Source organism: Vitis riparia, chromosome 12 (assembly GCF_004353265.1).
Source record: "Vitis riparia cultivar Riparia Gloire de Montpellier isolate 1030 chromosome 12, EGFV_Vit.rip_1.0, whole genome shotgun sequence".
NCBI lineage: Eukaryota > Viridiplantae > Streptophyta > Magnoliopsida > Vitales > Vitaceae > Vitis > Vitis riparia.
The window spans coordinates 15792391-15807538 of NC_048442.1; the positions used below are offsets into that span (position 1 = coordinate 15792391).

Below are 15148 nucleotides of genomic sequence, written 5' to 3' on the forward strand. Positions count from 1 at the left end.
ATGATAATTTTAGATAAAATTTTGACAAATAATAAAACAGCTAATAAATTAATAATGCATACAAAAATGGCCCAAACTTAATGGGCCAGACCTTGAGTCTAGGCTTTGCTGTCGGGATGGGCCAGCCATTCATTGGACTAGCCCCTGGGTGGGGCGAGTCGGTTGAGCCCATCGCACTGGATTCGGCCCAACGGTCTCTCTTGCTCTGTCATATTACTATAAAAAATGGGAATATATATATATATATATTTAAAATATTAATAAAGCAGTGAATTTTCTAAATTTAAAATGATCAGGAAAAGTGTGGACCATATCAAGAGTGATGTGGCGGCATCATAGACTAGAATATGCTATTTTCTAAATATTCGGTGAATTTGCAAAAAAACCGTTTTTTAGGATGTAAAAAAAGCACATTCAATACCCAAAAATAATAAAATATATATAAAAATAAAATGTAAAAAATATAAAAATTCAAATTCAAAAAATCAGCCCATTTTTCTCTTTTTATTTTTCATCGCGCGCTCTCACAATACTGCCTCTCTAAGGTATGCTCTCCCTCTCTCTCATCTTTCCGTTTGGTTCTCAGGAAAATGAGGGGATGAAAGACAGGCAAATGCTTCACAATGAAGCACGTTCTTCAAGCATTTTCCTGGTCTCCTTTCTTTTCTTTTCCCGCGCTTGTTTCCTGGAAACCAAACGGGCTGTGTTTTGATTTTATTCATTGCAATTGTTTACGTATTTTTCGTGGTGCGTTTTCTTTAATTTTCGTGTGCTTGATGGAAAGATAATGGTGTTGCATTATTGATTTCCGTTAGGTTTCGGCTTGTTTAGGTTTCTTTATTATGGTATACGATTAGTTTTTTGGGAGCGGATGAGTTATGGATTAGGCATTTAGATTTTTTTTTTTTTTTGTTCGAAGGATTTCAAGAGTTTCTTGATAAATTTTATCTGTTTGGTTTATGTGGTCTGGGTGAGTATTTCTGATTTTTTTTTTCTTTGGTATGCTTAGGTGATGATCTAGGGTTTTTCTAAAACTAGGCTAGAATTAATTGAGAAGGAAAGTTCCCGTGAGCATGAGTTTTAGGCTCTGATTGTTTGCTGAGAAAATTGAGGAAAAGAAATTTGAAGTTGTTTAAGGCTATGTTTGGTTGCTAGAAATTAGTAAAGAAGGAAATAAAAAACAATGCTAAAGAAAATAATTTTCTAATATATAAAAAAAAAGTTATAAACTTATTAATTTTAAATTTATTATTTATTTATTATTATTATTATTATTATTTTCTTGCTATTCTCTTTCTCGCACATTTCCCCCCACCCAAAAAAAGGCATAAAATAAGTTTCTGCTGTTATTTTCCTAAGAAAACTGAAACATCAATCTTGGCAACATAATTGCACAAGACTTGGTATGGAGAACATTTTTCCGTTTTCCAATCTTGCATCTTAGGGATGTTTGGAAATCATGATTAGATGGATGTAAGCAAGGCCCTCAAAAACCTTTGTCACGTACTTAATGTGCCCTTGAAGAGTTGGTAAACGTGTGATCACAAGTTCATTGTCCCAGTCCTAAATTGACAATCAATTCCGGTTGTATAAGTTTTCAGTTGGTCTCCTTTGGAGTACTTTTGGGAGTAATTCCAGTTAAAGCGATTTGGCTTGTAGCGCTTTATTACAGGTTTCCATTAAAAAGGCTTTTAAGAAGAACCACTTACTGTTTGGATTGAAACCAAAAAAAATGCTTTTATGTGTTTTTGGTTAAGTGTCATATCACAAAAAAAAAAAAAAAAAAAATGAATTTTCAAAAGAATTACCACCCAAGTGATTGCTTAGGAATTATTTTTAGAGGCCGTTTGATAGTGATTTTAGGAAACGTTTTTAGAATGCGTTTGGTAGTGATTTTAAAAAGTATTTCTAGTATTTCTAAAACTTGAAAATTTTTATCTTTCATATATTAAAGATGTTAGAAACACTTCGTAAATCATTATCAACACACTCAAATATTTCTAATATTGAAAAATTTATCATTCAAGTGTTAAAAATACTTAAATGCTTTTTAGAATCACTCTTAAACGCACTTTTATATGATTCTCTAAATTTTAAAAGTAATTTACAATAACTTGCCAAACACCTTCATTTCTATAAGGTGTGCACTTTCAAACACTAACAAGCTCGTATAAACCCTAAAAAGCGCTTCTAACCCCTCTCAAAATCATTCCCAAAAGTGATCTTTAAACTTCAGGAGTCGTACGTACTGGAAATCCTTGTGAACTTCCTCGCCTGTGATTACCTCCCAATTTTTTTGGGAAAATCGTGTATATGACGTTACAATTGCATTGGAACTGTGGGCTAATACAAAGGAGTTTCGTCTCCTTCGACCTAAATGTACATTAGTTGTACAATTTTTAGTCATGTTTAGGGTTGTTTTCCCCTCTTTTTTTCCATTCATTTTATCAGTTACATTTTCACTGCAGGACATCTATCCTGATATTTGTTATTGATGTGTGGTGGAAAACATTGCATAGATAAATGTCCTAGAGATGGCACTCCCAGGGGCATTAATTCAACACATTGAGCAAAAACAAATTCTGGAGAACAATGTTTGTGGATCTACATATTCTTTGAACTGTTCTGTCCTAAGTGATGCACACACATCAGAAGTTTTAGAAGAGCCAAAGCCTATACCTAAGCCTGATGTCAAGGGTAAAGAGAAGCTAAACTGTACTGGATCCCTTGATCTGGCTTATGGTGATTTAAATGATCCTTCAAGGTCTTTTGGTCCCTATCCCTCTGCTCCAAGCATTATGGTGGGGCCGATTGCTGATTCACCCAAAAAAGAGGAGCCTGTTAAAAGGGTCTCCAAGAAGAAGAACAAAAAGAAGGGGAAGCCAGCTAAAAAGTCCTTGGAATTAATTGTTTCTCAGACAAGACCAAGCAAACATGGTCAAGATGATGCAATTGCATCTTATCAGTCATCCATGGAAAATGTGGGTAGTCCTGCTTTTGGCAAATGCTTGAAGAGTCATCCCCCTTCTGCAGTTGAAACTTCCTTGTGTGCATCTGAAAATACGGTTGACCCTACTAAGGATTCTTGTGTTTACAACACCAAGAAAGACTCGGACTGTTTCTGCAGTAGGATCTCTGATTCTTCTACTGGTCATTTACTGTCTGATGGTTGGAATTGTGATGACTATGAAACCAATGCTTGCTGCAAGGATTTGAATTTGAGAATGCAACAAACTGGAGATCTAAGCACAAATGGTGCTATTGAACATCTTCAAGAGAGTGGTTCTTTCAGACATTCGTCTGAATACAATCCGAAGCCAATGATATGGCTTGTAAGGTTGATGCCAAAACTGACAACCAGCGCTGTAATATTTGGAATCACACCAATTCTTGAGCCTAAATTGAATACTTTGACATCTCAAAATGATGCAGTAACCAATTCTAGTCATCATCCAAGTATCCAGAATGGTAAGGTAAACAATGACTTGATCTGGCAGAAAAGTCAGAAGGATTTCAAGGAAGGTGGAACCAATGGGGCAAAAAGATCAAATCCTAATCATATAGCGCCAGATGTTCACTTCCTTGAGAAAAATTTTTGGGCTGAACAGAATTCATTTTCTAGCGAAGGATTGTTGCCAACCTGCTTTATTTCCTCTTCTGCAAACAGTAGTAGTGCTCATGGAATTAAAGAGATTGGAAATAAAGATCAAGCAATATGTAAGAGAATCCATGGGAATGCACTGGTTAATCCCCAGTGGGCTGCTCATCGAAGGTTAAATGATAGCCCCTACCAATATCTCTCACACTCAAGTCAAGTGGGTTCTGGGGAAACTGATTGTGGAAAATTAAAAGCAAACCAGAATTATTCATTTATGCAGGACAATAGCAGCAACAGCAAGAAGGGAGTAAGAGGTTGCAAATCAAACTTCTTTAAGCATCGGAGTAAGTATGCCTTTTCTCATAAGGAATCAATACATGTTCCATTTGAACTGCAGCATTACAAGAACACCAATGCTGCGCCAGGAGTTATTTACAATAGTCACAATGTTGTGACTGGTGGCTCTTACTGTTTACGTTCATGTCCTTCTTCTGCCCATGTACCCCAAAATGTGCCAAACTTGAGAAAATTTTCTGTACCAGGTCAAGGTGTATCAAATGAGATCCAACCAGACACCTGGGCAAAGACTCCAAAGATGGAAAATGTCTCATGTAGGCCTCCACATGTTTCTGTAGACAGTGAAAAAGGAAATCCTGCATCCTCAGAGTTGAAGCTTTCTTGTGAAGATAAATTTAGGCAAGATGTTCCCACTCAGATGGTTTTAAAGAAGTGGATTCCTGTTGGTAGAAAAGAGTCATCAATGCTGGAGAGCACTGGTCTTGTCGATGTTAATGGTCATAGTGATACTCCACCATTTTCATGCTCAAAGGAGAATGATGGCCATCTGGAAGGACATAAGGTTCCAGTGTCTGAACCTGCTACTTTAAGTGACCCTGGAAAGACAAGCTTAATATGCAATCCCAGCATGACTTCAGTTGAAAGTGAAGCCACACGACTTGAAGATATGAATACGGCAGTCGAAGGTCAAAAAGTTGAAACTGCTGAAGATAATGCTGCATGTAGTAATAAACTACAGGATTCTACTCGGTTCTCAATTGGCTCACAAATGGCAGTTCAAGCTCTAGACGCTGCCTACAGACTGCAATTAGAGTCTGAGAGTGTTCAGCTTGCTACAGGCTGCCCGCTTGCAGAATTTGAAAAACTCCTCCAGTCTGCCACTCCGGTTATTTCTTCTTCATTTGTATATGAGAAATGTGATGATTGCTCAGCTAGTCAGCCCTCCCATGGTTCCCTCTGCAAACATCAGATACCTGATGTGTCACTTAATGCTGTTTGGAACTGGTATGAAAAGCCAGGAAATTATGGATTGGATGTTAAGGCTGAAGATTCCCGAAATCTGAAAGGGCTGCTTACTGATTCATCATCATTTCATGCCCATTTTGTTCCTTTCCTTTCAGCCGTTCAGTTGTTTTGTCACCCACAAGTCTCCAACAGTCAAAGTACAGAACGCATGGAGGCTGAAATTCAGGACATAAGAGAAGTCGAATCTCATTCTCCTTCTGAAACCAAGATTTCTGCACCTTCTCTAGAAGCAAAAGATATGAAGCATATTCAGGAGGAAATAAAATTACTGCTGAAATTTGACTCAGCTCAGGAGCTTGTCCATTCATTCGAGGTTTCCCCATATGATGGAAATGAGTCTTTGAGTATAATTGCTTTACCTGCATTTTCAAGTAATAATGAGCTTTTATTTGAGTTTTTTGAATCTGAGCAGCCACAGCTACGAAAGCCACTGCATAACAAGTAAGTTCTTGCTACTCTATTGTTGTTTCTCTTTATTCTTTCCTGTATTAAATATTGTTGATTTGAATATATGTTTCAGCTTACACTTAAATTAAGGATGGTGCCATATTGTTATGATACAGTTGGCACTCATCAATATTGTGGTTATATACTATTTCTTTGGCTTTAGTCTGTCAATCTGATGGTGGCCACATCTTGAACACCTCAAATTTTGAGGTACTTCCAATTTGCATTTCAACTTCTATGTTTTAATTTGAAGTGCTTACTTCTATGCAAAAATCTTCAATTTTCACAAAATCTTTTTGACTCTTATTCAAGAGGTCTAATAATGTATGTATATTGGACCTTTTGAAGCAATTATAGATCTTGGGAGGCAATTCTAATTGGTTAATAAAAATATTTTTCAAATTTTTATTTTTTTCCGTTTTTCCTTAGTTTAGCCATGTGGCAAATGGACAAATGAATTGTGGGGTAATTTTTATTGTTGAATTTGGGATTTCTTTAATGGGTTTTTGTTGAAATAGTGGTGAAATGTGTAGAAATTATTGGACAATATGCAGTGACAAAACAAAACACAGAAAGCAATATGTTAAATAGGATTTCTGTGGGCCTCTTGTTGAACCCCTCTATAACTAAAACAGAACAAGGTTACTTTTTATATTCCACTTCTGGTGATGGGAAGAAGTGCTTCCATAGTGGGTGTGTATTCATTTGGTTTCTGTCAAGTTGAAGGAAGAATTTTGTGAACTGATCTGAGGCCACCCATGATTTATGGAACAGAATGATGGGCAGTCAAGAAACAATACATCTAAAAAATTATCATAGATGAATGAGGAAGCTGGGATGGTATATAAAGAATGCCAATGATTGCACTAGCATGGTTGTTTAAGGTTAACATGAGGACAAAGAGGAAGGAGCCAAAATGAAAACAGGATGAAACAGTAAGAGAAGACGAAAGATTATGATTTAACTAGACTGTGGATGTCCATAGAGCTGAATGGAAAAAGCGTTGATTTTTCAGCTTTTATTTTTTCCATTTCTGTCCAGCATTAGCTATTTTGTTAACTTTTAAATGTTCTTCATCTTCCTACCTTTCTTGCATAATCATCATTTCTGCTCTTGACCCATAGTCAATCTGTGGTTAATATTTCACTGGTAAGAGGCTAATCTTTTATTTATTGCAGGATTATGGAGCTCATCAACAATGGAAATTCCAATCATCAAGCATTTGGTGACCCATCAAAGCTGGCATGCATGAAGCTACATGAGCTACATCCTGCATCTTGGTTAGGAAAATCTAATCTAATTAGTTTTCAATCAACTTGTTTCATCTTGGAAAATTGATTTCAGCTTACTGACAGATAATGGCTTTCAGGTTTTCAGTTGCTTGGTATCCTATATATCGAATTCCAGAAGGCAATTTCCGTGCATCATTCTTGACTTACCATTCACTTGGATATTTAGTTCAAAGATGCAATTCAACTGATTCTCTCAATGAGAATATGTTGTGTATCGTCTTTCCTGTGCTGGGACTGCAAAGCTACAATGCACAGGTAAAGTACTGCTACTCTTGATTTATTATGCTGCAAACTTTAGAATGAGACTATTTCTTCCAATGCCAAACTTAAATAACTGAAAGGTTGAGAACTAATGAACTGTGTCATAAATTTAAGCCCTCTATATTTCTTTTTTCACCATATCTAGGTTTTCATTAAGTTTCTTTAATCTTATGGAAGTAAAAGCATCCACAGACAACATTCGTCTTCATAATGCAATCATGGGTTACAAAACAAGACATGAACAAAAGATTGTGCTGCTTATTATACCGACTTTGATGTGCGGTTATGATAATTGATATGTGCCAAAGCCCATCGGTGTGCTCAATTGGTTAGGGTAAATGATGGATGCATGGTAGAGGTGCACTGTCCCAGGTTTAGTTTTTGTTGGTGGTTGAATGCCTTCGATTACCCAATGTTAGTTGTGACAGGTGCAACCAACATCCCAAGGTTTGAGTCCCCATGAAGAATCCGAAGGACTTGGCCATGGAAGGTTTCTCAGTTATGTATATATATAAAAAAATAATAATAACATATACCAAACTGAAAGATGGTGAATGGCCTCCGGTCTGCAGGAACACAGACTGAGAAAACAAACATCATGTCTGGTATTTTAACATTACGGTAACTTATTCTACTTTACTAAGGGATGCAGAATATGGTGAACATAATATATATATAGATGTGTTGATGATTGGCTAAGACTTAGGAGACAGAAGATATAAATGTTATTGCAGCACTGCTGATGGTAGAGTATTGATTTTTCCCTATATAAGGACTTTACAGCTGCTTGTATTTCTGTTGGAAATAATGAAATGGTCCACATGGAAGGGATTGAAACATCTAAGATGAGATCTAACAGGCTCACACTACAAGAAACCTTCACGGATATGATGCCATGACAAAACAAATTAGGGTACAACCTGCCTAGTTGTAGCACAAATTAGATATACTTCCTCATCTTGCAGATTATGTTGTCTGGAAATGGATAAATAAAAGTGTCTTTTTACTGGAGATTTCTGCTGGCACAACTCTATGATTATCTCTTGCAAAAAGATTGCATTACTTCTGAGCTTGTTTTTCTCAACCGCCAGGCTTGTGATTTATTGATTGGGCATGGGTGTGATATCCCCCTAACTTCCTATATTTGCAGGGTGAATGCTGGTTTGATCTGAAGATACCTGTGGATGCTTCATCAAAAGATAGTAAACTTGTCAACAGTTCAGAAACCCTCAAAGAGAGGCTCAGAACACTTCAGGAAAATGCATGGCTATTTGCTAGAGGGTGTGTTTCCAAAAACAACGTCAAGGCAGTCAACCGGCAGCCAGACTATGAGTTCTTCATTTCCCGGAAATGCTGAGATGGTGCCCTTCTGTATTATACTCTAGAACACAACCATTTCTCTCCTAGTTTGTACAGAATTACTTGCAGCTTCATCCGTCTTCCCATGTAAAGATTTCTAAAGAAGATGACAACTAGAATGGAGGGCGAGGCACAAACACTAAAGCAGTAGCCACCGTATTTCGGGTCTTTGTAGATAATGGGAACAGAAAGTAGTTAGCAGAAACCTACAGGAAAGGGTTAGTTTCAGTTTTGAAAGCCTGATATCCACATCTCACAGTCAACCTAGGTAAAGATTGTTGATATCCCATGTAAAGAAGAATACTTCATACATAGTTTCAAGTAGAAGTTAAACACATTGTAAATGGTTTTCCCCCTAGCGGAGCAATACATGCTATATCTCAAGTCTCTGTAAGCTCAATCTGTATATCGAATTCCCAGGCTTAGTAAACAATATGTTGTGACCATCAATTTCTATACTCAACGAGTATTTTTTTATATTTTTTCCTCTAGATGACTGAGATACTAAATTTACACAATTTTTCTTAAGATGGTTGAAGAAATGATGCTTGTTAATACAGGAGAAACTGTCCCGGTAACCGAGTTGTTGAAGCTAAGGCTTCCGTTGAATATACAAATTATGTAAACTAGAAACAGCAGCCACCATTTACTAACAGTGGCCCTAGGCTTTGAGACAAAAACAAAAACAAACACACAAACGAAAAAAAATCAGCACATGATACGGCCTTAGGCATACTTGGAAAAAAAATGCAGTAACCGGTCTACTTGAACTGGATATGAAATTGCTTACTTGATCCTCATTTTTCTGAAATGGAACTTGATGAGACGGCGCTCTTGGTCTGAGATGAAGCAGTAGAAGCATTGCTGCGTGGCTTTGAACTCTGGCCCGAGGATGAGGATGATTCTGTGAAGAAGATTATTTGCTCCTGGTTGTCAACGAAAACTTGAAGGGTTCGCGGGATTGGAGGAGGGTTCACATCCAGAACCCCCTCAAGGATCTGAACTACTTGACCCATTGATGGCCTCTGAGATTCCTCATCTTGGATGCACCAACAAGCCACTCTACAGAGTCTTGTTAGTTCTTCTGGATCTGCATTCCTCTCCAACCTTCGGTCTAACAGGATGAGGATATCATCTCCTTCAGTTAGCACGCTTGAAGCCAAAGTTGGGAAGAATTTAACTTTTCCATCTTCAGAAGCCTCTGAGTTTCTCCTCCCTGAAATAAACTCGAAAAGCATCATTCCATAACTGTAGACGTCAGCTTTGGCTGTTATGGCTACGCCTGAAATCCACTCTGGTGCAAGATAGCCCCTTGTGCCCCTCATGGTTGTTAGGACCCGGCTGAAATCACGCCCAATAAGCTTTGCCAGGCCAAAATCTGCCACTTTTGGGCAAAGTTCAGCATCCAAAAGAATGTTTTCTGGCTTTATGTCACAGTGGACGATGCAGTCTCGGCACTTCTCATGGAGATAAGTCAAGCCTCTGGCAGTCCCGAGCGCGATTTGGTACCTCTTCTTCCAGTCCAAAACTTCTGAATCCTTTTCATGGAAAAGATGAGCATCTAAAGAACCATTGGCCATGTAATCGTAGACCAGCAACTTTTTAGTACCTTCTGAGCAGAATCCACGGAGTCGAACAAGATTAACATGCTGGATTGTTCCAATAGTGCTGACTTCTGATCGGAATTGCTTCTCTCCTTGGCTGATGCTTTCAAGCTTCTTCACAGCTATGAAACTTGAGTCCGGCAATCTCCCTTTGAAAACAGAACCAAAGCCTCCTCCCCCCAATTTTTCTGAGAAATTCTTCGTGGCATTTTGCAAATCTCTGTATCCAAATGCCACCAATGAACCCTCTACTGTTTTTGCAGTTCCAACCGATCTACGTCGTCTCCAAATTATGAACAAGCCAAGGCCTAAGATGGCTACCACGGCTGCAGCCGATCCCACCGCAATACCAATAACCTTCCCCTTGTCACTGCTGGAATTTGGAAACTCTGAAGCAGCAAGCTTCAGATAGAAAGTATTTCCACTACTATCACCATCGGTAAGCTGTTGCAGATTCATGAGGCCATCAATCCAAATGGAGCATCCACTGTCAAAGGCATAAGCAGTGCAAGAGCAGTTATTAAAGCAAGCCGATTCGCATGCTGATCTGCTCCCAGCATTTACAGTTTGGGGATTTTCAGGCAATCTCATGTTAGGCTTAGATGAAAACCTATCTTTCTGCTGACTGAGCGAGTTGCTTTCACACTGCAAACGAGTGTTTCTCTTACACCCAGCAGACCGATCCCCCAAATTCCAGTCATTTTGAGAGCTTGGCGTGAAACCCGTCAAACATTCACAAAAAACATCAGTATTATCATCATTGCAAACTCCGAAAGGCCCACAAAAGTTATAGACCTCACATTGTGTCCTGGGTTGAGACCAAAACAGATTCCACTGACGGGATGACTCCAACCACGTCAATTGCTTGATCTGACCAGAAACATCCATAATGAATCGAGAGATAATTGTCTTATCGTAAACTGAATAGGTAAAATAGCTCTGATTGACATCAGAATAGAAGCTGAAATTGTATATATAATTCGATCTCATTTCGGGAACTAAGCTAAAGATTTGGCCATTCCATGTCCCACTAGTCCAGTACTGCTTAGACCTATTCCACCGGATTAAGTACTGTGAGGTGCTATCTGGGTCTAATTCGAGGGAAAACAACCCATTTGCAGGATCATCCGTATTTTTCCAAGAAGTGAGAAGCTGTGGGGTTTTGGTACGTTTATCCAATCCGAGCTTGGCACCAGGAAGCCATGTGTGGGTGGGATGATCAAAGCTCTGCCATCTTGTTTCATTTGAAACAGCCCCAGTAACTCTCAGAACAAAGTTCCCTTCATCCAAAAGAACAGCTTCAAAGCTAGTTGAATTGGAGGTCAAATTGGTTGACCAAACAGGGACTTGGGATTCATTGAAAAGAACTAAATTACCATCCAATATTTTCAGCTGTGAAGAACGATTATCAGTGACAGGGGTGTCTCTATTCGCCACCCAAACTATAGTCTGCTCAGAAACTTTCTTGTACCACATGCCTATATAATAGTATGAAGAATTACCTGGCTTGAAGAAACCCAATACAAAGTTGCCACCTGCAGAGACAAGGGTCTGATCCCCAGAGAGAGTTTCGTTCCCAGAGATGGTGTCACCTCCATGGGAGAGATGGATCTTGAGAGTTAGACATAAGAAGAGAATTGAAAGCTTGAGCCAAGGGTTGTTTCTGGTATCCATGGCTGCACCACTCTGCCCAAACAAAAGAAGAGATTTCAGAGGATTTATAACGAGTGTGTAAAAAGAGAGGAGACAAAAGAAGAGGGGAAGAAGAAGTCTAAGATGCGGGTCATGGAGGAAAACCAAACGGGTGGTTGTTGTCTCAGTCTCACAATTTAAAGTCAAAATCAAGCTGCTTGAACTGACCACCATGCCCTTTGCCCTTATTCCTAAGTCGTCAGAAGAACGAAGGCTCCATTGTTGGTCTAAAACTTTCTAGAAAATTGTGATTGAATTGGACTATTTTTCTCATTTCAAGAAAAAATTTAGGATGGAAAAGCGGTCATACCCCATGTTCTCATTCCTGGAAAATGCAAATTTTATGTTACTTAGTTTAAAATTTAACATCAGACCTCGTATATGTCCCATCATATCAAACCAAAAATACTGATTAATAAATCTTGTCAAAGATATTTGTAAAATTTACAATTGATGTATAAAACTTAACCATAAAGAAATTAACAGTTCTATTTTAATTTAGAGTAATTAATATAATTATTTTGAATTGTTTAAATTTATATGATATAAGAATTATAATAATTGTCATTTGAAAAGATATTAATCGAGCTACAAACTTAACTTCTCGAAATTAAACTCATTTATCCACCATATATGTAATATTAAAAATAATGGGGGAAGATTTATTTTAAAAAATCTAAAAACAAAAAATAATAATTAAGTAGTTTTGACTTATGAGGGCAAATTGATCGTTTTGGGAGAACTTGAGGCTTCCCAGAGCGCCCGCTTTTCTTCCTCGTGCTCTTTGTTGGACGAAAAGTCAAAGGCAGACTTTCAGGCCACAGAAGGGTCAAATGGTCTTTTCTGACAATGTCAGCGGCTTTCATTGACAAACATTCAAGACTAGGTCAACACTAGAACCTGATTGGTGGAGAGGTTCATCAAATCATCTGGGTTTCTCTCAATCGTCTCAAAACCATTGGTGGGTGACACAGCTTCCGTCCACCACATTGTGACGCTAAGCGTCATCGTCTCACTAGCCACCCACTCTTATCAGCGGAAATAACTTCAAGTTGGCCCTATGTTGGTGGGCTGGCGGAGACTCTCTAGCCTACCATTTCGGTATACCAAAGTTAAGAGTATGAACCACCTCAATATCGAATCTCAACTATTCACTTCTAATAACTGGGTCTACACCGATATCGCCATTTACATGTGGGGCAAGACGTATGGATCTTTGATCTTTCTAGGAAAGACACCAGATGGATGTGGTGACTGGCCTGACGGAGACCGCAATCACTCCCATGTTTCGTGTTAAAAAGGGACAATAAAGTTCACACGGCATTTAATCTCACCATTAATTTTGTTGCTACAATAAATAGACTGCCTATTGCTGGTATTGAACTAAATAATATGAGATATTTGGCTGAAAGCAACAGGAAATCCCCCGTATTATAAAATTGAGTTCATATTATCAATCTTTAAATATGAACTCATCTATTGATGATCATTTCATTCGCTTACTCCTAGCAGATAAGAAAGGAAGAAAAAGATCTGACACAGTGTACTCTTAGCGCATTTGTGAAGTGCTTGGTATGACAGAATACAGAAGAAAATAATATAAGAATAAAGTTTAATTATAATATAAAAGGAGAAGTCAAATCCTAAGATTTATTTTATATAATAAATATTTTTATTTAAAAAAATAATTCAAACATATTTATTTCAAAAAGTATTGTGAAAAATATATTATTTCCCACGTGGAGGGACCCCGAACATTAAAGCCTAACCACCCCACCTATATAGGAAGCTTCTACCTCGGCTTCATGGTAAATTATAATTTGGGCTACAAACTGAATCCAGGTGAGATACAGCAGTGCGTGCTCTGCTCAGCATTGGGCAAGCATGACGTGAGGACACATGGGTGCATGTGGGCTGGGCTGGGCTGGTGTGGCTTTTGTTTCTTCTAGTTGATGGCATATAGTATGAGATGATGGCAAGGTGCCAAGGACCATGCGAGAGGATAGATAATAAGATATATTATTCCGCTGCCTTTTTATAAAGGTGGAATAATATTAATCTCTATTTGAGACGTGGGATATCCATATCCCTCTCAATTTTTATTTCAATTTTTTATATTACTCATTTAAGAAAACAAATGACAAATTGTTTGAAAAATTAAATCATAGTTCAAAAAACAAAAGAATAAAAAAAATATATAAAAAAACATAAATATTAATATATGTATTATTTTATATATTTAACATAACATAATATTTTATTTCTAATTTTTAAATATTTTAATTATGAATATTATTAATAAAGAAATAAAAATTACTTACTAAATGATAAATGATATAATAATTTCTAAATAATATTTAAATTATCATACTTTTTTAATAACAAACATTGGGATCAGTATAATTTTTATTTTAAACAAATATTGGACATCAAAGTGTAGTATGCATTCCATTCTATTTTTTAATCCTTATACAAACCAAACGTGTATCCAAGGATATGTTATCCACAAATATCATCCCATTGAAAAATGAAATTCTAAGATTTGTATCTCTTCCTATGCCAGATATAGAGATTCTATGGGCTCAAATTTTCCCAACCATCCAATTGACATGGGCCTCTGGGTCTCCGGGCCCAGGTACTCATTTTCTTATGCGCTCGATTCTGAAACGGACAAGGGTGTATTACAAAGGTGTAATAAGACTTCAAATGAAGAGGATAAGGATGAGAGGCTTACCCATTACCTCAGTTCCATCATCAACACGCTTTCTTGCCATCTCAGCCTCAGATTTGAGCAAAAAGTTGGAAGAGACCGCGTAGAAGTGTCTTCTTCTTCATCACCACAGCCTGGTGACTGAAAATTATGTAATTGGGCCCTAAAAGTTATAAAACAAAGTAAAAGAAAAAAGTAGACAGGTCAAGGAAAACGCACCTGCAATTTATTTTTGTTTCTCATATTTGTGACATCAACCTGCCTACTTTTCACACCTCAACCTGAAATGAGAGTCACTACATAGTAGTTTGAGCAATAAAATTCAAGTTCAGGGTGACGAAAAAATTGGGCATTTCGATTTCAGGTGAATTCCGGAATTTTATGCGTGATTTCTCAGGTCCAAGTAGAATATACAACTCTCATACAATTGCAAGCTAATATAACATGAATATTCAACTCGTTTAATCATGGGCTATCGTTCTCCACAATTTTTACACCACATTGTGCTCGTCTCAGTATGCTCACCCTCCTCAAATGGTTGCCTAAAAAATCATATTAAAATTGATTATTGTGAAAACTTGCCTTCCTTGTTGAACAAAGAAATATGCAGAGTTTGTTAGGTTGTTACAAGTTAGTGGAATTTTTTTATTTTGTTATTTTTCATTTTCTGGATGAGCTGGACTCTTCTCGATTGTTCCAAGCCTTCCTATATATGTTGCTACTGTAAATCAGTGGAGGTATGGAATCAATGAATTAGTTTTATTCCTTTCTCAGGCCTTTGTTTGCCTTTCTTGCCATTTACCTTTTGTTTTTCTATTATGGTATCAGAGCATATTCCTTCCGTTTTTCTTTTCTTCTGAGC

At 37.5% G+C, this 15148-nt stretch overlaps 2 protein-coding genes across 3 annotated transcripts; one reads left to right on the forward strand and one right to left on the reverse strand.

Moving 5' to 3' along the window:
- Window positions 1-526: 526 nt before the first annotated feature.
- On the forward strand, window positions 527-8624 carry LOC117926020. Its single transcript, XM_034845110.1, has 5 exons — window positions 527-545; window positions 2469-5362; window positions 6547-6648; window positions 6738-6915; window positions 8072-8624. The coding sequence occupies exons 2-5, from the start codon at window positions 2535-2537 to the stop codon at window positions 8276-8278; spliced, it is 3315 nt and encodes a 1104-aa protein (XP_034701001.1). The 5' UTR covers window positions 527-545; window positions 2469-2534; the 3' UTR covers window positions 8279-8624.
- LOC117926632 (G-type lectin S-receptor-like serine/threonine-protein kinase At2g19130) lies at window positions 5262-11639 on the reverse strand. Of its 2 annotated transcripts, none has more exons than XM_034845808.1 (2): window positions 9071-11639; window positions 5262-5280 (listed from the first exon to the last, which is right to left on the reverse strand). In XM_034845808.1, the coding sequence occupies exon 1, from the start codon at window positions 11556-11558 to the stop codon at window positions 9078-9080; it is 2481 nt and encodes an 826-aa protein (XP_034701699.1). In that variant the 5' UTR covers window positions 11559-11639; the 3' UTR covers window positions 5262-5280; window positions 9071-9077. The 2 variants fall into 2 exon arrangements, with proteins under 2 accessions (XP_034701699.1, XP_034701698.1); XM_034845807.1 differs by lacking the exon at window positions 5262-5280 and adding an exon at window positions 8778-8946.
- Window positions 11640-15148: the final 3509 nt, after the last annotated feature.